Here is a 24,448-nt window from a genome sequence, read left to right on the forward strand (position 1 = left end):
CTTCAGCGCTAATAAACTATCCCTTCCCACTGCGTTAGTAACAAAGACTATTGGTGGAGTGAGTGGTCTAATTTACTAACTAGTACAGTCACGGTCTTTCCGAAACAGAAGCTTTGGAGCTAGGCAAAAATGAAATGTTCGTGAGGTTGTGCACCGAGATTGTCACCAAGGAATCCAAAAAAAAAAAAAAAAAATGGCAGGTCATCTGCGTAAATTACAGCGTAGTAGCAAGATTGATGAACTTCCAAAATGAAGACTATAAATATTTCAATCGAGGAAGAATACTCGAGCGCATTGAGCCTGAACAGTGGCTGATTTGTTCTTTAAATTCTCCACCATACTCTTTGCCAGGGCCGGAAGTAGGCTGGGGCAACCGGGGTACTGCCCCGGGGCCCAAGAGATAAATGGGGGCTCACTAAAAATGTACTCTTATTTTGCATACATTTTCCTTTATAACGGGCCCCCCAAGAAGTTACGCTACGGCCCTGCTTTTCGGTTAAAGTTCCTGTGACTTCGGTCCTTAGAACAGAAACTGGAAGCGCTCCCAATACTTATTCCAAGTTCCGGCCTAAGATAAAGGAACACCATCACATTCGCTTCAAAAGAATTGCATAAATTTTTCACTCGATTCAAACTGAGTATCTTTCGCTAGAGGTTTTTGCCATCTCTTGCTACTGTTTCGTAAATGATACAGATGTGCTCTCCACAATTCTCTTTGAGACCTCGGTAACACTGCGATAGCTACTACAGTATACCGTTTATGCACCTCTTAAACATTCCTCTGGGGAGACGTTAATGACATGCTTTATAAATATTATGCGTGGTCCTAATGCATTGATGGTGTCGGAATTGTGCGTGCTTCTCGTGTTCGAGATGTGCTGCCATCTACCTTCTATATTGGAAGTGAAAGGGACGGGTGCCCGAATTTTCTTGCTTACGTGAGTGTCGGGTTGAAGGTCTGCTTGCTTGCACATTCAATTTTTATCCATCTCCGTTACTTCTGTTTTGAAAGGCGTCATTTCATATCGTCCTTATTACGCCTTACTATATCAGAAACCATCTTGGGGCGGGGGAGAGGAAAGAACTTGGAAAATGACGTTTGAATGTTTACTCTACTTGGAGGTTTATTTTCCTAAAAGGTTTTGTAACGTGTTCCAACAAACATTCACGTTTCAGGTAAAACCTAGATAGAGCAAAATAAGAGGGGATTCAACCAGCTGGTTAAAGAAGAAAAACGTTAAAATTTGCACATATTAAGGTTTCTGGCATGAAGGGAACGATATGTAGTGGGGAAAGAAAGCTTGTTTGCTCTAAGGCAGGATTGGGTATGCAACTAACGCGTGGTTTTAATGACATTGACGTATCCGTAACAGTGTTGTCACTATGGAAAAATAATCCCTCGAAAACATATTTTATTTTCTCTTTGGCAGTGGGTTCACAGCAATATAACGAATGTTTCTCAGGTGTTATAAAGCATATCCTTATAACCAGGAGACAGATCCATGTATCTTACTTTTCGTTACTCCTAAAGGAAACGACATTTTCTATTTCAGCGTGGGGATTTACTATTTATTACTGGATGTCTGTAGCTTCACGCGAGGGAGTTGGAAAAGTTAATCTCTTACGTAGACATGAAATGTGTATGATGATCGTACCTTTCGTCTGCGGTTTGTCTGGAACGTAAGTCACGTGACAGCTTGGTGACAGCAATAGAAAATCTGTAGGTGGACAGCTGACTATTAACTACTGTATTCATTTTTCTTACAGTTCCTTCTTATTATTTACCTGGACGTATGAATCTGCGAGTTCCGTTTGTGAATTTTTGATGCGTATTTTGAAAGGCAGTAGCGTACTTTTTTTTTTGTCAAACTGATTTTTTTTCCCAACGTACCAACGAGCGAAAAAACGCTCTATCTGATCTAGGTAAACACAACTATGCGTATATCATTATGTCTCGTGTCATCGTCCGTTGATATGGATGTCTCAGAATGATGATGGTGAAGTTTGTGCTTCCGGCTGCGATGTTGACGGTTCAGCGCGAAGTACTTTCCAACGTATTGATATGTGGAATATATTCGCGGATATTTTCTCTCTGTTGGTAAGAATCTATATTCCGAGATAAGCATCGATTCTAGATGGTTATAGAAATGGGGGGGGGGGAGAAGGAAAAAAAAACCGAGTTTGTCGATCCTCACTTAGCATTAATTTTTTTCTCGAATATGTTTCACTTGGATGAATCGCAAAATCTTCCCAAGGAATGGACTCTATTCTAAAAATCAAGGAGCCGATGCTACCCAATAACAATTTTCTTCCGACAGTTGCTTACAGTTTAAGCCAATCTATGTTCAAGGTGGTGGAATGGAATTTGTTGTCCGTGGGAGACGGGGGGGTTATTAGTTTTGCTTCGTTGCCGTGTTAATTGCCGATCTCGTTGGCGTTTATGTCTCGTGGTTCATCGCCCAGAATTGATTGTGGCTGGGATACGATACGCCACTGGTTCCGTTCAGGTTTTAACTGATTCTGTGGTTTGAATGCCCGTTTCTCTACAGCGGATTTATTTCGATCATTTGTATCGTCCGCCTCAGTGGTTTGGAAATTAATTCACGGTCAGTTTCGGTTTTCTGTTCAAACGAAATGTCCGAACGGAGATGGGAATTTATTGTCCGCCGAATGTGTGTTTCGAAATACATTCTGGATAATGATTGTCGATTCAGTTTGATATTCAAAGAGCTACATAAGTCTAAATTATATAAACACTGGGGATCAAAGTTTGGGGTGGGGGGGGGATCAATACATTTTTGTTTGATTTTTCTCAAAAAATACGAACCAAAACCAGAAAAATGTAAAGGAATGAAATTATGGATATTAGATATGATTGTCGGGCACCCATTTTTCCCGTTTTAGATTCAGGACCGTGTCGAAAACTTCATTGGCAAAGAAAAAATAAATAAATTTGTCGCACTTTTATTTTTTCTGGAAAATATATTCAGTAGACTCTCGCTAATCCAGCATATATCAGACCATGGTGTGCCGGATTAAATAAATTGCCGGATTAGTGTAAGTCAATTGAAAAGCCTATTTCAATAATATAAACTTTGACATGCAGTGACATGGTTTCCTCTTCTATAGGGGACAGGGTTGTGATGATTTAAATCAATTGTTTTTAAAAGAAATCAATTTTTTTTCAGACATGAAAAATTATTTACGCAGCTCTAAAGTGATTTAATGTTCTATTAAATTATTTTCAATATCAATTTAAATATTATATTTTCAAATATTATTTATAGTATTATATATTAATATATATAAAATATCAGAGATACCATAGTTGTACCAATTCAGCAGATAAATAGTTGCCCAAGATTTAAAATGATGAAGTTATGGGATATAAAGTTGATTTAGAAAATCAAAAATTGCATGGCGATGAATGGGGGAATATCAATTATGAATAAATTCTATGTGTTATCAAACGGTGTGGTAAAGCCATCCATGTTAATACTATTGACATTCGGCTCATCACATCCTGGAAATCATGTAGCGAATTTGGTTTTTAGTTCAGTGAAGACAAAAGAAGAAAACTTCAAATGTAAAATATCAAGTTTCGTTACAGACAATACTGAAAATATATGGTTTGACAAGAGCTTGACTTTTCGGTACTTACATGTTTGTTTAGTGCCCACATTTTAAACCTGCTAGCGGAAGATTTAGTTAAAACTGATGTAACAAAGTACGTTACAAGTATATTTAGGTATTTCAGCAGTCATCTCTCAAAAGTATGGTATCATGTGTAAGGTGGAAGTGCATTGGCCATCCTGTAGAGGCATGGTGGAATACTTATTTTGATTCTCTTGAATATTATATTAGAAATTCGTCAGTTGTTACCAAAGTTTGTGAAGATCACAGATTTCAGATAGTAATATCTCTGATGAAATTTTAAATATTGGTTATAAAAAAGAAACGTCAAGGACACAATAATTGTGATTCTGAAACCAATAGCCAAGAAGAATCATTAACAGATGCACCCTTTGTTACATTTATTCTAAGATCATCAGTGTTAACTTCTGATGAGGAATTAATGTCACAAAAGAACAGTGAAATAAGGGTTTTCAATTAATCAAAAATGGGCTCTGGTTTCCTGGTAATTACATTAAAATTTTTGAGGAAGTTGGAACCATTTCATGCTCCAAAATGGTTTGTTTTACCCTAAGATTGTTGATACGATGTCTGATTTTGAGTGGTAGAATTGTTTTTAGAATGTTTCGGGTAAAGATATCATTATAGAGAGCAATTTGTGAACATGCTAACTACAGTCAGATCATCGATGTCTGTGTTGAAAGGATTTTTTCGAGGTGTAGTTCATTCCAAATAACGAAACAGATTAAGAGTAGACAAAGCATCCAAATTAGTGTTTCTAATAACGTAAATGAGCAATTTTTCACACAGGGTGAAATTATTTAATACTTGCTGCAAGATATCTGTTCAAGATATGTCCCCCCCCCCCCTTTTATTAATGAAATATTCTGATATATTTCACAAGTATGTGATTCTTTATCTTTAGTTCACAAATATCTTTTAAATAGTCATTGTTTTTGTAAGTTGAAATTTCTCTAATTTTATATTCTTTAAAGAAAGCATGAATATACTAGTGTGTTTGTAATATATATATATTTTATATACGGGTCGTGCATACTTAAAAGACCCTATTTTAATGTAGCCCACAGGCGAAACCAGTCATCAGAAAAGTGTGAAATTTTGTGGAGGACTTCATGGAGTGGGGGATGGAAATTCGTTTCAGGGTGAAAAATTAGTTGCACATGTCGCAACCAGAGGGCGTTTTCTTTGAATACCGGTAGTAAACATGTGAATTTATGTGATGTCACGCAGCAGCTGTTATGAAACCTAGAAACATTCGCGGAGATCTTGTTTTCTCAATGTGTTTGATACTCACAATAACGATAAGTTTACGAGATCGCACTTTCTTGGTCAAATTGTTTTCCCAAAACCGAAATTCCGCAGTAACTGCTCTACGGGAATATCGGACTTGGAAGAGGATTCGAAAAGGTCCAAGGAATGTAAAAAACCTTCGGAGTATATGATAACGAAATTTGTGAAACCACAGGATCGTTGGTTGTTCGTCCTGGAAGAGGAAGAAACCCCGTTTCTATAGACGCAGTACAAGAGGTTTCACTTCAGGTGAGAGCTTCAGATACAGAGCTTCAAATTCTGTGCCACCCAGAGGCGTACGCAGGATGGGGAACAGGTTAATCCTCCCCGCTTCTCCCAAACATGATAAAAAGAAGAAATAATTTTAAATTAATTAAATAATTTAAATTATCGAAAGAAAATAACCTAATTTGTTATCTTAATCGACACAACCTCATAGCGGTCCGTTCTTTTAACTGCAGGTTTAAGACAGGGCCGTCATTTCAACTTTTTCCGGGGGGGGGGGCAAAGCACATGCACTCAATTTACGTATATATATATATACCATTTATAGTGTATTTTCAAAACCGTCCCCCCTGCTCCCCCTAAATGACGGGCCTCTTTAACCAACTAATCTTACATTACACTTATTATTTTACCGCCCCCAGGTCACCATATCACCCACTTTGAGAAACACTGATCAATATTCTAGGCCCATTGTGTATGGGGAAGGAAAAAGTGTATAAAAACCCATCATATATATATGAAACCCCTTCTTGGTAAATAGCTGCCTACGTTTTTAAAAAAAACTATGGGGTTTTTTTTTGTACATGAACTTATTCATGAATACATAAGTAAAAGCCTAGTTTGCTCCCCATTAGGTTTGCAAATTTCTACGTGAGGTATGCCGAACACCTTGATGAGAAAACTCCCCTTTTTTTTCCTTCCCAAGGCCGCAGTATAAGAAATATTTAGGAAGCCCTCCACGTGCATTCACGGCCTACCTACGCCGGAGGTAGGCCTGGATTTGCCCTTCTGTGATACACAAGTCCGCGTTGGCGAGGAGTTTGAGGGAGGATGGATGTCTTTTGTGTTCGTCGCCCTCAGTGGGAAATGCCTGGATGTGGTCCAGAGCGTCTTTCTCAATGATACTTAAAGCTCGGGTAAGGAATTCTATTATGCACACTGGAAGGACAGCCTACTTGATGAACCTGTTGAAGTAATTTTTCGTGTAGGCTTGTAGATTAGTGTGTAGAGTTGAGTATCGTCGCCTTTCCATACCGAAAAGAAAAAGTTTATTCGCCCACAGAAGTTTTTTTTATGGAAAGAAGCAAAAAAAAGTAATTCATGCTTTTTTTTTTCTCAGAGAAATGATCCATTTTGCTAATGGTTCCGCTCAATCTCCTGGTTTGGCAGGTGTCATGCGGTAATTAGGTGCGAACTAATGAAAACCTGTATATACACATATTAAGGCATTAAGGTTAACTTTGTTTTTCTTTCTCACTTGGGTTGTGTTTCTATTACCCACGCATGATTTTCAATAAACTCCTATACGTATATATTGTATTTGTTTATAGCCCACACGTTTGTTCTAATTGGATCTTTGCATTTTGAAGATTATGGATTTCGTTTCCATAATTCTAGGAGGTATTGAATATGAAGACTTGAAACAACTCACGTTTATTATACAGCGAGAGTGTTAGGTAATACAGTAAAACTCCGTTATAAATAGCACGGCTTATAACGGGAATATCACTATTAGGAGTCAAATGGCTTGTGCTATAGATAATAAAAATAATCCATTATAGCGAGTTGAAAGTTTGAAAGCATTCGATATAACATCAAAAGACTCCTCAAAAATGGTAATTTCTCCTTCCCTCTCTGTAGGAATTGAACATGGACTCTTATCATGGGAGAAACTCCTCGAAAATCTACTCTAAGGTACTTCAAATAAAGAATGGACTCAAAAAAGTCAAAATTGTTTTAACCCCTTCTTATTATTTTTGAGCTTTTTCATCATATACATGGGTTCTGTGAAGATTTTATTCGGCTTTAGTCTCTCTTCCAGTCCAATGACTAAAAAAGAAATCGGGCTAAAAAACTTTCCGAAAATGTTGATGAGTCCATACATACTGGGAGAGATTAAAAAAGCCGAATAATATCTTCACTGAACCCATGTGTATGATGAAGAAGCCCAAAAATAAAGAAGGGGTTAGAACAATTTTGACCTTTTTTGAGTAATGAACAATAATATGATAATCGAGACTTTTAATTAGTCGACTAAATCGCTTCGATAATACGAAAATCCTATGCAAAATGTTTTTTGAAAGTTAACTGACGCGAGTGCAAAAATTTAATTTCAGGACTAGAGTTTGTTCATTCGTAAAATACGTATTACAAATATGTACAAACAAACACAGGCTACAGCAGGCAAAATGCCAAAAAACGATCTAAAAAGCATTTCAATGTAGTTAAAGTCAAAGGCGGATTTAATGGTGGGCACACTGGGCCCCGAAAACTCAAACTTCACACTTTTTTCTACCTTAAGGGGGGCCACATTATTTTCTTTTGTGCCCGGGGCCTCGAACGACTTTAATCCGCCACTGCTTTAAGCTGCAATTTATTTTACAATTGCATTACCTGACTAAATTAAAATTATGGGAATTCGTTTGTAATGAGAAGTCCGTTATAATGACAATTTTCCTCGTGATGGTGAACCGTCGTTATAACGGTCTTTCACTACATTCTTGTTTTAATCTTTTTTGAAAATTTGTATTTAATGAGCTACAGGGTTCCAAAAATTTAGGCTGATGTTTGTATAGGATCGGGGGAAGGGGTCTTCAACGAATGATCCGTGGGGGTCACATGTGGCCGTCGTAACTTTTTGTAGTTGGCCGCAGTGATGGTTGGCTGAAGTTGGTTTTCTGTTGTTCCTAACTTCTAGACGCGAATGCGAGCCGATCTGCCCGTTAAAAAGTCTCCCCACAGAGAGCAACAGGTCCACGAGACGGTAAAAGTTCCAATCATTACACCACTCATAGTTCGAAAAAATAGATGGCAGCACTATAACAAGCACAACACAGAAACAAACTTTTCAAGTCATGCTCACAAACATTACACGCATATTCCAACATGTACCACTTCGTTAGAAGTTCCCGCAGACGAATGTGAACGAGTTGCATGTGTGGTTTAGTAGTAGTAGGTAGTGGCAACGAAAAACGCTTCCATAGTTGAAGAATTTATAAAACGTGCTGAAGGGGGGAAACCTTGATGCAAAATTTATTCGAGAATTTTGGTGAAAGAATTAATTTTAATTGAAAAGGGCTTCCGCCTCCAATAATAATATTCAATTTGTTTTTCTAATTATATCTCTTAAATGAGATTCAAACTCAATTTTATACTAATTAATGGTCTTTTATAACGGTTTATCAGTAAACAATATATTATTATCGTTTCAATACTGGGAAGTAAGTGTACCGTTATCTTAGCTTCATTTTAAATACTGCAAATTGGAATCTCGGTATAAAGCTACTTCGCGGACTAAGGAAAAAATATCCTTGTGGTGAAGTTTCATGGTAGTCTAATTTAGGAGACTTTAAAAAGCATTTGGGGAAACAATTCTAAGATAGTCTTTGTTGAAAATTAGTAAAGTTTTTGAGATTGATAAAAATTACTTTTAGAAAACTAATGAGGAAAACGGTTTTATAAGTAATGACAAATAATTCAATAATTGATGACAGAAATAGTTCCACAATTAAGAGCAAACGTCTTCAGAACTAATGAAAAATAATGTTAAAATTATTGAAAGAATCGGTAGGAAACCATTGTGTGAATCCAGATACCGTAGTATAACCCCCCGTTGGCCCTCGGGCTTCAAGGGGGAAAAACTCGTGCATCTCGATGAATCTAATTTGGGGGGAGGGCAAAATGGCACCGACTTTTTGGCAAATGTAATTTTTGTTTTCGTGCCAAAATTAAACATTTGGATGTGATTAAGTGCGGTGGCAAATATTCATATCACGCAGGTGCGCTATGGGGTGGAGTGTGGGGAGGGGCAGTTTCAGTGAACATTTTCCGAGTAAATAATTTGGAAAAAAAAAATTTCCGATTATGTCCGGGAGGTATAGAAATGTTTTAGGTAATCCGATACATAGAATCATAGGCGGAGATTGACTTGGAAGTCTGGGGGGGGGGGCAAGGTCATTATTGCTGGGGGGGGCACGATGATGATGATGATGTCAGCTCATATATACATTAGATCAGTCGACTCCACCTTTGACGCTGGAGGGGGGGGGGCAATGCCCCCCACGGCCCCCCCCGTATCTCCGCCCATGCATAGAATACAAATTAGGGAGCCTCCCGGAAAATTCAGGAGACTTTTCAGCAGAAATAGCCGGTCGCTGTTAAAGCTATTTCTGCCTGTCGGCAGAAAGATTTTAAATAAATCACAAAGGAGATGCTTAGGTACGACTACCCTGTTAATTGTCATGGTAGAGTTTTGAGAATTCCATGTCATTTCATTGTTACAAAAGTTTGATTCTCTTTCATTGTTACAAAAGTTCGATTCTCTTTCATTGTTACAAAAGTTTGATTCTCTTTCATTGTTACAAAAGTTTGATTCTCTTTCATTGTTACAAAAGTTTGATTATCTTTCATTGTTACAAAAGTTTGATTATCTTTCATTGTTACAAAAGTTTGATTATCTTTCATTGTTATAAAAGTTTGATTATCTTTCATTGTTACAAAAGTTTGATTATCTTTCATTGTTACAAAAGTTTGATTATCTTTCATTGTTACAAAAGTTTGATTATCTTTCATTGTTACAAAAGTTTGATTATCTTTCATTGTTACAAAAGTTTGATTATCTTTCATTGTTACAAAAGTTTGATTCTCTTTCATTGTTACAAAAGTTTGATTCTCTTTCATTGTTGATCTTAAAGGGGGGTTAATTGCAGTTGAAGGTTATCTTGAAATCCCTCATATGCCTTGCACCAAGACGGCACTGCCAATAAACTTCTTTCGCTAGCATATTGACATTATCAAACTTACTGAATTTCTTGAAAAACAGATATGCTCCGGGTTCCGTCGACTGTGTGTGCCACTGTTAAACATCATTATCTAGTTTATTGGTCTTGTTTGACACGCAGGGATAGGTTAAATAGTTTCATGAATGTTTTAAAAAGAATTCACGATCGGGAGATGAGAGAACCCCCAGTTATCTGAATATTTTGATAATCCTGTTCGGATTAGTTCATGATTCTCGTCAGATTCATCTGTTCGGATTAGCAGTTATGTTTAGATTTCAACGACTTTGTACGTGTAGCATTTAAATCTGTTCCCAACTTCGAGCCGATCTTCCCGTTATAAAGCCTCGTTGCAGAGAGCAACAGGCCTACATATTCGATCGTTACACCTCGGTCATAGTTGGGAACAACTATATCAAGCATTACACGGAAACAAACTTCATGTGAGGTTCACAACACGTACACGCACATTACAGCATGTAACCAATCCGTTAGGAGTTCCGCAAAGGAATATAGACGAAGTGCATGTATGGTATTCTGATCTTATTGTTGCATGAGATCATTACAGAAATTGTCATAAGTTTGTAATCATTGATTGCATGCCGCCCAGAGCAGTTGCCCCCCCCCCCCCCCGCCACAAAATTTTCTAATTTCATTAAGTGTGCTTTGCCATGCCAGAAGGAGTCATCATGTTCCAGAAAAGTCGAAACAACTTACTCAGGAATACTTTCCACGAGAGAAAATCATGCTTGGCTCTTAGGAAACTTCGCTGGCGACTGAGTTTTTCGATTTGTGAAGCCCGTTATTCTGATATAACCGGACCTCAAAAAATAATATTCTTGTTGAGCCCCCCACTCCTATTCGCATATGGAGAGAGGGGGTGGGGGCTCACAAATTCATATTCTCGTTGAGGCTCCTCTCATTCTGATATGAGGTTCCAAAAACTAATATTTGCCCAGGTCTGAAACTTATGAACAGGCCCTTCTGAGTTCCTGCGAATTTCACTCTGGGACGTCTACCATTTGCAGCAACTAGATTGTGTAATTTTGAAAATATCGTATTTTAATTCCACCCCCCACCCTTAGACTCTACAGTGCTTGCTATTTGCTGCAAGAATTTGCAACTAAAATCTTGAAATTCTGACTTAAAATTTTAATTTTTTCTAAAATTTTTACGATGCAGCAAACGGTGCTATTCTATTGTTTCTTGTTCTTTTTTTTTTCAAATTACTCCGTCAATTTTGGGACACCCTGTAGTTACTGGTGACGAAAGAAAGTACGTAGATTGGGGCGGGGGGGGGGGGGAGTGAGGTCCAATTTAATTTGAATGAGGTAGAGCTCGAATCCTCTGGCTTATTCTAGAAAACACCGCTAGATGCCGCTGTTGAAATCGAGGAAAAGAAGAGGAGCGTGAAAAGAAACGAGCGGCGGAAGAGCTGGATGTTCTCCAAAGAGTCTTTCATTCTGAGGTTCGGGTTCATGGATGGGAGGATTCTTGTTATGGAGATCCTCAGCTGTCAATATATCACTGTTTTCTTTCCTCACTGTGCGCTTTCTGAGAGGATCTGAGTACGCGAAAACCGTGCACGCGCACGTGCTCCCGAATGCGAAATTTACATGTGAAATCTGATCAATCACTGATGTGTTTTGTGGTTCCTCTCGTCTAACTTCTTTGGGTGAAGCTGGAGCAAAAAAAAAAATTGTTATAGGGAACCCCTGGTCTATTTTAGGCACCTATTGAATTTTGCCTCGGTTCTTTCTCCAGGCGCATGCGGGGTTAACGGTGTGCCGCACACGAGTCTTCAAAGTGAAATTGTGTATGTGCGCGTGTTGTGTTTACCTCAGGTGCGAGTGTGCAACTGAAAAATTGATTATATGGGATTAGTTTCGTCTGTGCGACAAATTGGTGATCGACAAAAATTATTGAATTTTTAAATAATCGATTTTATCATGTTTGGATTGGATAAAGAGGCCGTGTTGTATCAGGAGGCCGTTTATTTGACTTCGCCGAATGTACGAGGAGCTGATTCGGATCACTGTAGGTTCGAGTCTCCTTGTGCGGAGGTGACCAGGAGCCGGATCGCTAAAGATTACCTTCTCCCATTCTCTCCTTACGGGAGGTATTACCTGAAAGTGACGTCGGTGTCTGGGAACATGAAGAGGTAAGTTCGTGATTCTTACAATGATGTATATCTATGCTGAGTACGGACCAAATGAAAAGAAATTTTTGGACGATTAGGACTTAAACATCTGTTTTTTGCCCAGCTTTCGGGAAGCCAGTAACTCCTACCCTACACGGCCGACTCAACACAAGGCCAACGAAGCTAGAGATCACGTGACTTCATCCGTCAGACCTGGGAATATATTCCCTTCGTTTGTTTTTGCTTTTTTTTTTTTGTTACGAATATAAATATATTCACTACGTCATGTTGATCCCCAACACGTCAGACGGACTAACATGTGACTTTGTAGCATTTTCACCAAACACATCCATTAATCCAACGGAGAAAGTCACGTTATCTATAGCTTTATTGGGCTGGAACTGAGTCGGCCTACCCCTCTCTCTGGATGCAGCCCTGGCCAAAGCAAGCATCAAATAAGAATCCTCCGTTAATAGGATTCGAAAGAAGAGGAAAAACACTACTGGAGTTAGAGATATTTGATTTATCAGTGACTTTCGTCAAACCTCGTTAAGGGCTCACCGTTGGAAGAGCAAAAATATGATCCCGTAAGGAGAGCGACCCGATGAACGGAGTAGGCCATGACCTCACTACCCCCCCTCCCCACCGTTTATGCATTCACTCACATCCGGGCGTTTCCAAGGCCAGGGGACTTGAGTGCATAAGTGGGCCCCCTCGTGATAATGAGGTTCTGTACCACGATTTTCTAGAAGTATGTAAATAGATAGGCAGGAGTACTTTCCACAGTTAGGTTGGGGCTCCAGGATATAGCCCCCCCCCCCGCCCTCGACGGGTCTATGATACGGTCAAGACGGCCACGTACTCTCTCCTCTCCTAATTCCAGGCCCCTAGGTAGTGAAGACTTTTGGCAAGTCACTCCGTAGTAAATTTATGATGGGGTGGGGAGGGGTGCCCTCATATACACAGAATAAGATTCATCCAGGGTCTCTGGACTGAAAACCTACTTGCCTGAACATAAAAATGTTCATGCGCTCTCTCGAATGGCGGGAAAACCACCAACGATTGAGCGTTGGAGTTCTTGAACAAAAATAAGAAGCATTTTCACAAAAGTAGAGGAACATATTTTACAGAAAACAGGCATCTTCTAAAGAAAATTGTGGATGCACCCCCTCCCCCCCCCACCCCCCAATTATGTCGTTGCCGATTTTTGTGTTTCACCAATGACATTTTTTTTTGCAGTTATCGGGAAAAACCATGTAAAAATGAAGACGTCCCTGCATTAATTCTTATTTTGAATAGGAAAGCTTAGTTCGAATATTGAAATGTCTAATTATATTTCAATTAGCCATTGTTTGTTATTTTAGTTGTATATTTTCGTATTGAAATATTTTCGTATCTTTGCCCCTGGGGGAGAAGTTTTCAATTATTTCCTGTCGATATCGCATCCAGTTTGAAGCATTGTTCAAGAAATGTTTTATTTCCGTACCCTTACATATAATCAATGTTGATTCACGTCTAGAAATCGCTGTTATCCGCTGTCATTTAAAAACAGTTGCATTTCATGTCTGTTGATATACGATGTGGGAAAATCGCATCTTGATAATGGTTAATTCATTGCATTGCGGACCTTGAGACATTAATGGCTTCCTAATAAAATCAGACATCGCATTGTCTTGAGGAGAAAGGGAAGAGTTTTTTTCCTTTCTTTTCCATCAATCGGATGTTTTCTCTTCTAATTGGAATGGGAAGTGATGAAGATCTATCTATCTCTGTGTAGAAATATGAGCGGAAGGATCTTGTGACAAAGCGCAGATGCACACAACCAACCTACCAATCCTCTTTTTTTTTTTACCATGTTATTCAGCAGCTGTTGGCTTCACCAAGAGCGGATGTGTGTATATTATTATGCATTAAAAAAAAGTTTAAGTAAAACGAGTCGCGGGAAAAAGGACTCTTTTACTTGCTGTTTTGAATGAGCGTTCGGCTGGAAAACCCGAGAAGACAACCCGAAAAAAGGCGGGTTTGGTGCAGTGTTTCTCAATTTTTTCCAGCCCTTGCACTCCCCCCCCAGGCTTATCCAGGGGCTCTGCCCCCCCCCCCCCCCGATGGCTCACCCGAGACATTTTCTACTTATTGAATTGAGTTTAATCAGGACTAAATCTGTAATGAACAAAAATTTCACTAATACAATCGATCTCTGGCGGAACAGGATGTTTGGACTAGACTCTTTAGACACTATACTTGGGTGACCAGATGAGGTGCCTAAATCGGGACAAATCCCGGAAATTGTTGTTGAAAACAGGGACATTTTCAAAACTCTCATTTGCTGAGCATTACAGTGTGAAATTGCAAATTAACAATGTATTACAAAAATATCAGAGTACTCCTACTGATTTATAGTACTACCACGATTGTCAGACGCCCCATATATATGTAATTCAAGGGCGTATGCCATGAAGAGTGAGATTACATTATATACCAATGAATTACACTGGGGGGGGGGAGAGACATAATTACTATTAGTCTATGCTTCTACGAACAATCGACCATGGTTTACGTGATTACTACGTGAAAATTGTTCCGTCAGTTCGTAAACCGAATTTTTGAAAAACCGAAATATACTTTTTTTCTCATAAGGGGAATCAATGTAAAATTAATTCATTTCAAGGACTCCGAATATTTTCAGTGTTTTGCGCTCAAGTGCATAACGTAAAACCGATTGAAATCATTCGGCTAACACTGAAAACGCTTTTGCCTAGACCAGGAGTGGCCAATTTCTTTCTGTTCGTGGGGCCAACATAATGCTCAGCTATATCGTCGCGGGCCGCATCAGCGGTGCAACTTCGGTGTATAAACCGTTCCGTTATTAATTGAATTAGTTATTAAATTAATTTCGTCACCAGAAAAAAAAAAAAGATGTTTGTAAGCAATTTGTTTTAATCAAGAAATCTGCTGTTGGAACCGATAGTTTAAATAATGATCATAAATTTAATTTTTTCATGGTACTTTTACCTTGTCGCGGGCCCGCACAAAATCACTTCAAGGGCCAGCTGTTGGCCACCCCTGCAATAGACTATCCAAATCTTAGGAGACAGCGGTCTTGTATCCCATATCTAAGCAAAAGCGGGGCCATATCTGGTTTCTTTAACACAGTAAAACCTCTGTTTTGTGGACACTGGCGGGACAAAAAAATTCTACCGTGAAAGAGTGTGTCTGTTAAGAGGGGGATTTTGCTATATCATCTATAATCTCAGTGTTAAAGTTCTCGAAATTTCTGCCTGCAAGACAATCTGGCCACAATTCCTTCAAAACTGAATTCATACTTCTGCAAGCCACTTGCTACCAATCAGTGTAATCAATAAGTATACTGCCATATCAGTAGTATAGGCTACTACATCACCAAACACCATCTCTGGCCATATCGCTATATTGCAATTTACTGCCATTAATGAGATGGGTTGTAAATGAAAGTGCTATATATCGATGGTCCCCTCTAGCTTGTTAGGGAAATTATCTTTCTTATATCCCCCCCGGGTTTGAACTTGGGACTATAACAGCAACCTTTATGGTAGACGAGCATCTTGCCACCACGCCATTCGGGCGCAGTGGTATAGGCTACATTACCGCCCACTAACTCCGGTCATATATCGCCATAGGGCAATTTCGAACCAGTGGAGTTGGATGGGAAATGAAGGCTCCAATGTGGTCGCCCTAGGCTCAGTAGGTAAAGAACTTGCTTCTGATGTTCTATGCCCGGATTCTTCGAACCCATGGACCTTGATGGTAACCTCCGTAGTGGAAGTAGAGCATCTTACCACTGCGCCACTTGGAATAGGCTGGACCACTATCAACAGTAGGGAAAATGATGTTTGATGTTCTATAAATTCTTCATCTGACTCCAGTGTCGCTACTTTTTGTTTTCTAGTGAAGAGACTATCACATCATCGCGTCTCAACCTTATTCGTTCTTTTTTTTTTTTCAGAGTCGGACCAACCTATGAGTAAGCGCTATCAACAATGTAGTAGGCCTGCAGTATTAACAAGGCAAAAATATAACAGTGAAATTAATTGCTAGCATAATATCTAAAAAAAAGTGTTAAAGAAAAATAGTTGGGGCACATGAGTTAAGATAGCCCTGGTCCATGGATAGCTCTGCTAAATTCTGAAAGTAGTCACTCTTCTTGCCTACCATATTTAAGTTGAGAGCTTTTTATTCCCCCCCCCCCTCTTCACAGTTATCTGTCGCCCCTTTCACAACTTGCCGTGGCTCCCATTTCATCTGATTTTCACCCGTGGCCCTCAGAATACCCCAGTATCGCAGGGCGGGGCATATGGCTCCAGGTTGAAACAGTTTCACTTAGAACGAGTATATATCGGAGAAGGGGGGGGGGGTTCCTGCTGTTTTGAATGGGCGTTCGGCTGGAAAACCCGAGAAGACAGGTCGAAAAAAAAAGACTGGTTTGGTGAATAATTTGATCACGCATGTGATCGCTACTCTATGAAATCAGTGAAACGGGTCCTTGTCTGATGGAATGATCATGATGTGGTAATAGTTTTTTTCTTTCACTTCCCTGATATTTTTTCTGTCGAATTATCGAAGACGCCAAACGGGAAAGAAAAAAGCCAAGAGACTGTCCTCGAAAGTCTTACGCAATTAGAGCATAGTGACACACAAGGAAATGTGATGTAATTGCTGTCAAGATTCGACATGAGGTCTGAAAAAAAGTATATTCTTGAAAAAGACACGTGTCAATACATTCTAATTACCGTTCAATATGCAGTGAAATTAGTTTTTTTCTTTAGTGTTTAGAATTGACGTATCATTTTGTAGGTTTTTCTGAAGTGGAGAAGCGAGTTGACTATGCGGCTTTCAAATTAATGATTAGATTTCAAGTGTAGGATTGTTTCTCTTGGTTAATTTGGTAGTTTTTGGTTCTACTTAATTTATGATTTCTTGCACAGTGTGTCCAATAAATTGGTAAATAGTTTAAAATTTTTTAAAAATTGTTAGTGATTTCGGCTAATTCGACTTCGGCTAACGAACGCCGCGACTTACGAATTTTTCGTCCAACGAAATTTTTTTTTCTGCCTGGGCTAACGAATGCGGATTCACATACACGTCAAAAATGTTGGAGGACCGGAACCCGAGGGCTTATGTCTCTTTAACTGAAACTTCGTAAGAGGGGACTGGACCCACCCTTTTTCTCACATCAACATTATTTGTTTCAGAAAGGAAAATCGATAAATTTTGGCTAAACACATGCGTATTCCCCCAATAATTTTTCATGAATGTGAAATTCATGTTAATTTTCAAAAAAAAAGAAGAAAAGAATGCACATTAAGACAGATCACCACGTATTAAGGCAAATCAGTTTTGTCTTAATATGTGGCCCAGAGTTAATAATTTACGGGACATTTCCACGAACTACCATTTTACTGAAATATCCCGAATATTGACCCAAATTTCAGCTGGACACACCCCTGCGAATAGAATGAACGGCTATTCATTGACTAGAAAATAAAAAATATTAACAATTTCGAAATCGAAGTTTAAAAAAATTTTCGGAAATGTCGAGTTCGTGGAAATGTCCCGTAAATTATTAACTCTGGGCCACATATTAAGACAAAACTGATTTGTAAATGATTCAATTATTTACGGGACCCGTAAATTATTGAAAATTTTTTTAAACTTCGATTTCGAAATTTTTAATATTTTTTATTTTCTAGTCAATGAATAGCCGTTCATTCTATTCGCAGGGGTGTGTCCAGCTGAAATTTGGGTCAATATTCGGGACATTTCAGTAAAATGGTAGTTCGTGGAAATGGACCTTCATAAAATAGAAATTAACACAAACCGAATTTGACATTTTATTTCTTTCAAGAAAAATTAACTAAATTCTTTCGTTTTTTTTTTTCAAAATTACTTGCTTTTTTCTCAAAAGTAAAAGGAAACCTTACATTTGTCTGTGACCTTACATTTGCCATATTATATACACGGGATACAACAAACTTATAACGGCACCTGTAGAATCATAAACGTGGGAACAGGACGCAGGCAAAGAAAGATCTCAATAAAGTGTTGATGCCTGGAGGGGAACTTCCGCAGGCAGAAATGTGCATTGGTTGTTTCCACATGTTTCTTTGCCGGTGTCCAGAGCTGGAGTTTATGGTGATACATGTACCATTTCAGCTCCATTTATGGTTCTTTACTGCGCCGATCACTTCGCAATGCAAAGAATTGAGTGTTGCTATTTCAATTTTTCCAGATTTTGTTGAAACCGTAAACCTCGAGGCCTAAATTCTTGATTCTCCAGGGCTCGGCAAATCGCAAAAAAGTCTAGGCACCAGAAAAAAAAAAATTTTAAGCACCAAAAAAAATGTTCAAAATAATGCTACTTTTGCCTTGCCTTTTCTCAGCTCACAGTGACCCTCTTTCATGTTGGCAGATATGCGGCTATAAATTCCAAACATTTTGTGCTGCTCTCAGCCTGTAATTTACTACACGAACAAAATCTTAGGCGCCAATATCAATTGTTTTAGTCGCCATGCAACATGGTGCCAGGTATTTGTCTAGCCCTGCTTTAGACATTCTCGAGCGCATACTTTCATTCGCGTTTGCTGATTTTTGCGGCCGCTAGGGGCTCGTGTATCGGCAAAGTTAATTTAGGACCACCTTTGTATGTTTATATAATAATAATAATAATAATAATAATGTTCTTCATAATACATTTTATTTCTCTCTTCAAAATGCAGTGACGTTGGTTTTTTTAAAAGCCGATAGAAGTTTAAATTAATATACACTAATTTATTTTTATTACTATATTATTTGGAATTTCTTTCTGGTACGCGTTCCAGAAACTATATCATTCACGTCCTCAATGTAAGGATACCTTATCTTAAGATGGTCTAATTAAGACAAACTCCAATAATATCTTATACTACGCGTATGAATATGTATGAGTTCCGATTATACTCTCTTGTAAGTTATCATTTCATCGCTGGAAGGATGGGGTTTTTCTCGCGAGTTATCTCATTTACGTAACGCCGGAATATGTTTCAACCAGTTTTGTCGACCGTGACCATCACTTTGAGATGAGGAACGATGCATGGAGACGTATTTAATGTAATGCATATTATAAGTTTTTTTTTTTTTCATTATCACTTCTCGCCATTAACATCTTTATGGCGCTTTCTTGTTTGTGTTGCCAAACAAGAAAAATACGGAAGTTATTCTCCGTTAGGAAAATACTTATGCTTTGATGTTACCGTGGAGAGTTGGGGGAAGAAAAAAGCTAACTAGAGCTCAAATTCGTGTTTTTTTATGGGAAAAACATTGGTTTTTTTTCTTATATATATCATCTTCTTTTAACCTTGCCATCTGAACGCAATCCGGGCCAGTGAACAATGTCATCGTAACGCCTGATGTGTTTTCTTCGATTAGAGTGAGACGAAGCTTCTTGAAGACATTTAGGTTTTAGTGCAGTTATTTACTTCGTCTTCGTGAATTGTCTTCTGAGATAATCCATTTTTTTTTTCGTATCCTAATGCTTGGTGACGTTATAGACAGGTTGTTTTTCTCGTCACTGTGGGTCATATTTACTAAAGTGCAGATGTTTACGGGGTTTCTATGCATCAGTAATATTTTGGATATCTCAAATTCCCTGGAGAAATATTTGAATGTGCGTATGTCTTATAGTAGATTCGTGCCCTATTGAACGTAAAAGTTTCGTAAGTATATCAATCTGGTTAATGATATCAAGGTTGTCGTATTGTGTGGATGGTGAATCAAAAAACCTCATTCATTATTCAGTCAATACACAAATGAAATACGATTCGAAAATAATCATTCATGTGGCATTTTCACGTATGTGGCAGATTTCGTATACCTCTGCAAATAATATGAGCTAGACCAGTGTTTTCCTCAACGGTTTTTTTTACCGGCAACGTTTTTTTTTCACTTTTGGACCATATTTTTTTCTCGTACCCCCGTGCTTTTGACCGCTCTTCAAAATCGCGACCAAATTGCAATTTCTTTTTTATGTGTAACTGGTTGCTTGAGTAACATATTTGAGAAGTTTCAAAAACATAAATACACTAGCTATAATACCCGGCGCTGCCCGGGTTTTCTTCAATGAGGCTTTTTGGATCACGTGATTTCTCCTTTCTTTCTTTGAGGGACATACAAACTGTGTTTAAGTAAACCAATATGGCGACTTCCTGCGCGACTCATGAAAGAAACAAATCTAGATTTAAAGAAACGTAGAAATGAATACATTTTTTTTTTTCCTTTTTTAAGGTGCGCTAAGTATTTCGTCCTCCCCCCCCCCCCCCCGAACTTCCAGTTATCCATCTGCCCGTTTCAGCTTCCAAAAAATGTTTAATTAAAGCTGTGGAATGTTTTCGATGTACTTTTACGGGCCAATAATTAATTTTAAAAACATCCTAAACTACATGAATTTATGCACTTGAATATCGAAAGACAATACGGAGACATTAATTTTCATGCTTGAGAAGATATAAATAAAAAGTTCAAATCAATGTTATAGCATGAATATCCAACTCAAAAGTAGTCCGTCTAATTACTTCATATTTAATCTCCTGGACTTCGTATATCTCTAAGCAAACTCAATATTTCAAAAATCTAGAATTCAATACACCTTTTAAAATTATTGATGTGGCGGAAAACCCCACTAAATTTCCGCATTTCTACAGTAGAATCGACATGTTTAAAACTGATTTCTATAGGGATCAACCTTTGCCTGACCCTCAAAGTGATGCTGATGATGCCGTCTATTCAAAAAGCTCTCATTACTGGGAGGATTGAAAAAAAGTAGCGAACCATTGTAAATGTACAAACTGTTATACATGCACTGGCAGCGTTACAGAAGTGACAAACCATTGCAAAGGCATATACACGTCTGAAACTCATTGCTAGGAAACCACGGTAACCAAAGTAAACGTTCCGAAAGTGATTGTTCAGGCCAAAAAACCATTGTTGCCCGACAGTTTTTTTGCCCATTTAGGGCATTTGTCCTGCTCTGACGAAATTTTAAAGTAGCTTATCGTTCAAGTCGGGTTCCATTTGGTATATATGCAAAATTTGGCGACGATCGATCTAAAATTGTAGATTTATATAGAGAACATACACACAGACAGACAGACAGAAAATCAATTTGATATAAATGTGAACTGAAGAGCCAAAAAAACTGGTGCACGCATGCGTATGCAAATAAAGAGATATGGAACCAATCAGAGTACGGCGCTGCGGTCGGCAACGCCTATATAACACAACAAGTGTCTGGCATAGTTGTTAGATCGGTTACTGCTGCTACAATGGCAGGTTATCGAGATTTAGGTGAGTTTGAACGTGGTGTTATAGTCGGCGCACGAGAGATGGGACATAGCATCTCCGAGGTAGCGATGAAATTTGGATTTTCACGTACGACCATTTCACGAATGTACCGTGAATATCGGGAATCCGGTAAAAAATTAAATCTACGACATCGCTGCGGCCGGAAAAAGATCATGCAAGAACGGGACTGACGAGAATCATTAAACGTGACAGACGTGCAACCCTTCCGCAAATTGCTGCAGATTTCAACGCTGGGCCATCAACAAGTGTCAGCGTGCGAAGCATTCAACGAAACATCATCGATATGGGCTTTCGGAGTCGAAGGCCCACTCGTGTACCCTTGATGACTGCACGACAACACCGACATTGTACTGTTGAGGACTGGAAACACGTTGCCTGGTCTGACGAGTCTCGGTTCCAATTGCTTCGAGCTGATGGACGTGTACGGGTATGGAGACAACCTCATGAATCCATGGACCCTACATGTCAACAGGGAATTGTTCAAGCTGGTGGAGGCTCTGTGATGGTATGGGGCGTGTGCAGTTGGCATGATATGGGACCCCTGATACATCTATACGACTCTGACAGGTGACAGGTACGTAAGCATCCTGTCTGATCACCTGCACCCATTCATGTCCATTGCGCATTCCGACGGACTTGCACAATGCGACACCCCACACGTCCAGAATTGCTACAAAGTGGCTCCAGGAACACTCTTCTGACTTTAGACACTTCCGCTGGCCACCTAAATCCCCAGACATGAACATTATTGAACATATCTGAAATGCCTTGCAACGTGCTGTTCAGAAGAGATCTCCACCCCCTCGTACTCGTACGGATTTATGGACAGCCCTGCAGGATTCATGGTGTCAATTACCTCCAGCACTACTTCAGACATTAGTCGAGTCCATGCCACGTCGTGTTGTGGCACTTCTGCGTGCTCGCGGGGGCCCTACACGATATTAGGCAGGTGTGTACCAGTTTTTTCGGCTCTTCAGTGTATATAGATTAATTCAGCATGTTTTTCTTTGTCATTAATATAAATTTCCAATTAACTTTTTAAAACATAAATTAATTTAATTCAATCAAAATAATTATGATGAATTTGGATTTTAGGAAAGCATGTATCATGTGGTAAAAATATTTACGAAAAAGTTATTTTTTTAAAAAATATATTCTTTTCGGGCATAAGAAAAAAATTCCAGATCGAAAATCGGGATGAAATTTCTGAAAATTTCATGTTTGAAAAGTCATAGAAAAAACCAAATTTCTTTACAAATGAATTTCAAAACATACTATGGCACTCATTAACCCTTCTAATTTAGAAAAATGTTCATTTCATACAGAAATTTATATAAAAATTGTTATTACGAAAATTAAAACTTTGCCTGGTTTAAATTAATACAAAAAAATTGACACGTTTTTAAGACAAATAAAATTTAATTGGTCGAATGGTCGACGCGAGGTCTTAATGACGACTCTCCATTGTAGAGCCGAAACGCGTCGACCATTCGGCCAATTAAATTTTATTTGTCTTAAAAACGTGTCAATTTTTTTGTATGAAAAATTAATTGGAATTTTTTTCTTCTACAAAGCTGTGCACCAAACTTAACGTCAGTGAAGATGGGTTAATCGAGATCCTCAGCACACATCCACGAGTGAGAGACTTCATACTTCGAGTTGATTTCTGAGTCAATTTAGAACGTACAAAAATTTTATAAAATAAGGTGCATTTCTTAACTAACGGAACGGACGTAACTCATCAGCTCTTCCTTTTGTGCCCGTGTGTGACGAGCGGGTGTTAGTTCTAAATTTCTCACACTTTCTTTCCACCATATTAGAGTTGAATGTGATATGTGCATGACAGAGAAAAGATGTCACCATGGTCTCACAAGGGGCAGATCTAGTGTGTTGTGTTGAGAGGGGTGACGAATTGTGCAAGCTCGTAGGACCGCTCCGTATCATACGGGGTAATTATTTTCCCATAGTATCCGGCCATTAAAAGGGCGATCGCCCCCACCCCCAAGGAGCCGTTCCAGTATTACGTAAGCAAGTTTTTAGCCATTTTTGACCCCCCCCCCCCCTCTTGTCAGCAAAATTTCGTCATCAGCTCTGCCCCTCTGAATCCTAACTCATATTTTCATAAGGGGTGGTTGTTTACGTAAGCATTATCCAAACCCCCCCCCCGTCATCAAAAGTCAGCAAATCGGAACCCCCCCCCCCCCCATGGATGATGACGTAATACTTGAACGGTCCCTTTACAGATGACGCAAGTGGTCTGTGCTACATTTCCAAATCACTAAAGTAACCCAAAAGACATTTACAGATTACGCGGCGCACACTATCACTTCAATCAGGTGACCCACAGGACATTTATCAGCTAGGGTAGGCATACATTTGGCGCCCCGTGTAATGTAGAAAGAGCAGTTAGAGCAGTGTTTCCCAAAGTTGTTAATATCGCCCCTGGTGGGCGATGGAAGGATCCAGGGAGGCGATAAAAGCGACTGGTTTAACATAGGATCCTACGGGTTCGCTTGAATAGTAGGCGATGAGAGAAAAATTTCTGAAGTGGGCGATGGAACAAAAAGTTTGGGAAACTGAGTTAGAGAGTGAATTCGGCGATCCGTCTGGTCCAGCTCTTAGGCACCAGACCTGTCCTTGCCCTTCCCCCTGCAGTTACGTTTATATATTTACATATCACTTGTGACTTGATCACTAAAGTGACCTGGGGCACATCCGCAACTAGATACTTTGTCAGTTGGGCAAGCATGCATTTTGGCATTTCGTGTAATGTGGAGAAGGAGCAGTTAAAGGGTGAATTCGGTGTCCGTCCTCCGGTAACCACTCGGGACACCAGTCCCACCTACTCTCGATTAAGTTACCCACGGCACCGTTTCAGATCACTTGAGGCGCCGACAGCGCAGTTTCAGATCAATTAAGTAGCCCGCGACAAATTTACAGAACACTCAGAAGTGACCTGGGACTCATTCACAGATCACGTAACCCGCGG

The 24,448-nt window shown here is 39.1% G+C and overlaps 1 protein-coding gene across 3 annotated transcripts in view; it reads left to right on the plus strand.

Moving 5' to 3' along the window:
* LOC149084447 (IQ motif and SEC7 domain-containing protein 1-like) overlaps positions 1-24,448 on the plus strand; it is a 425,974-nt gene that overhangs the window by 174,249 nt on the left and 227,277 nt on the right. The window contains exon 1 of one of the 3 annotated variants that reach the window (XM_089234842.1): positions 11,438-12,108. The exons of the other annotated variants lie outside the window; for them this stretch is intronic. Coding sequence (XP_089090968.1) covers positions 11,897-12,108 — 212 coding nt within the window. The 5' untranslated portion in view covers positions 11,438-11,896. Of the gene's footprint in view, positions 1-11,437; positions 12,109-24,448 lie in introns of those variants that run through there. 3 annotated transcript variants of the gene reach the window in all.

The sequence above is a fragment of the Pholcus phalangioides genome, unplaced genomic scaffold (genome assembly GCF_987345545.1).
Source record: "Pholcus phalangioides strain wild (caught in Gottingen) unplaced genomic scaffold, Ppha-v1.0 ptg000008l_1, whole genome shotgun sequence".
Lineage (NCBI taxonomy): Eukaryota > Metazoa > Arthropoda > Arachnida > Araneae > Pholcidae > Pholcus > Pholcus phalangioides.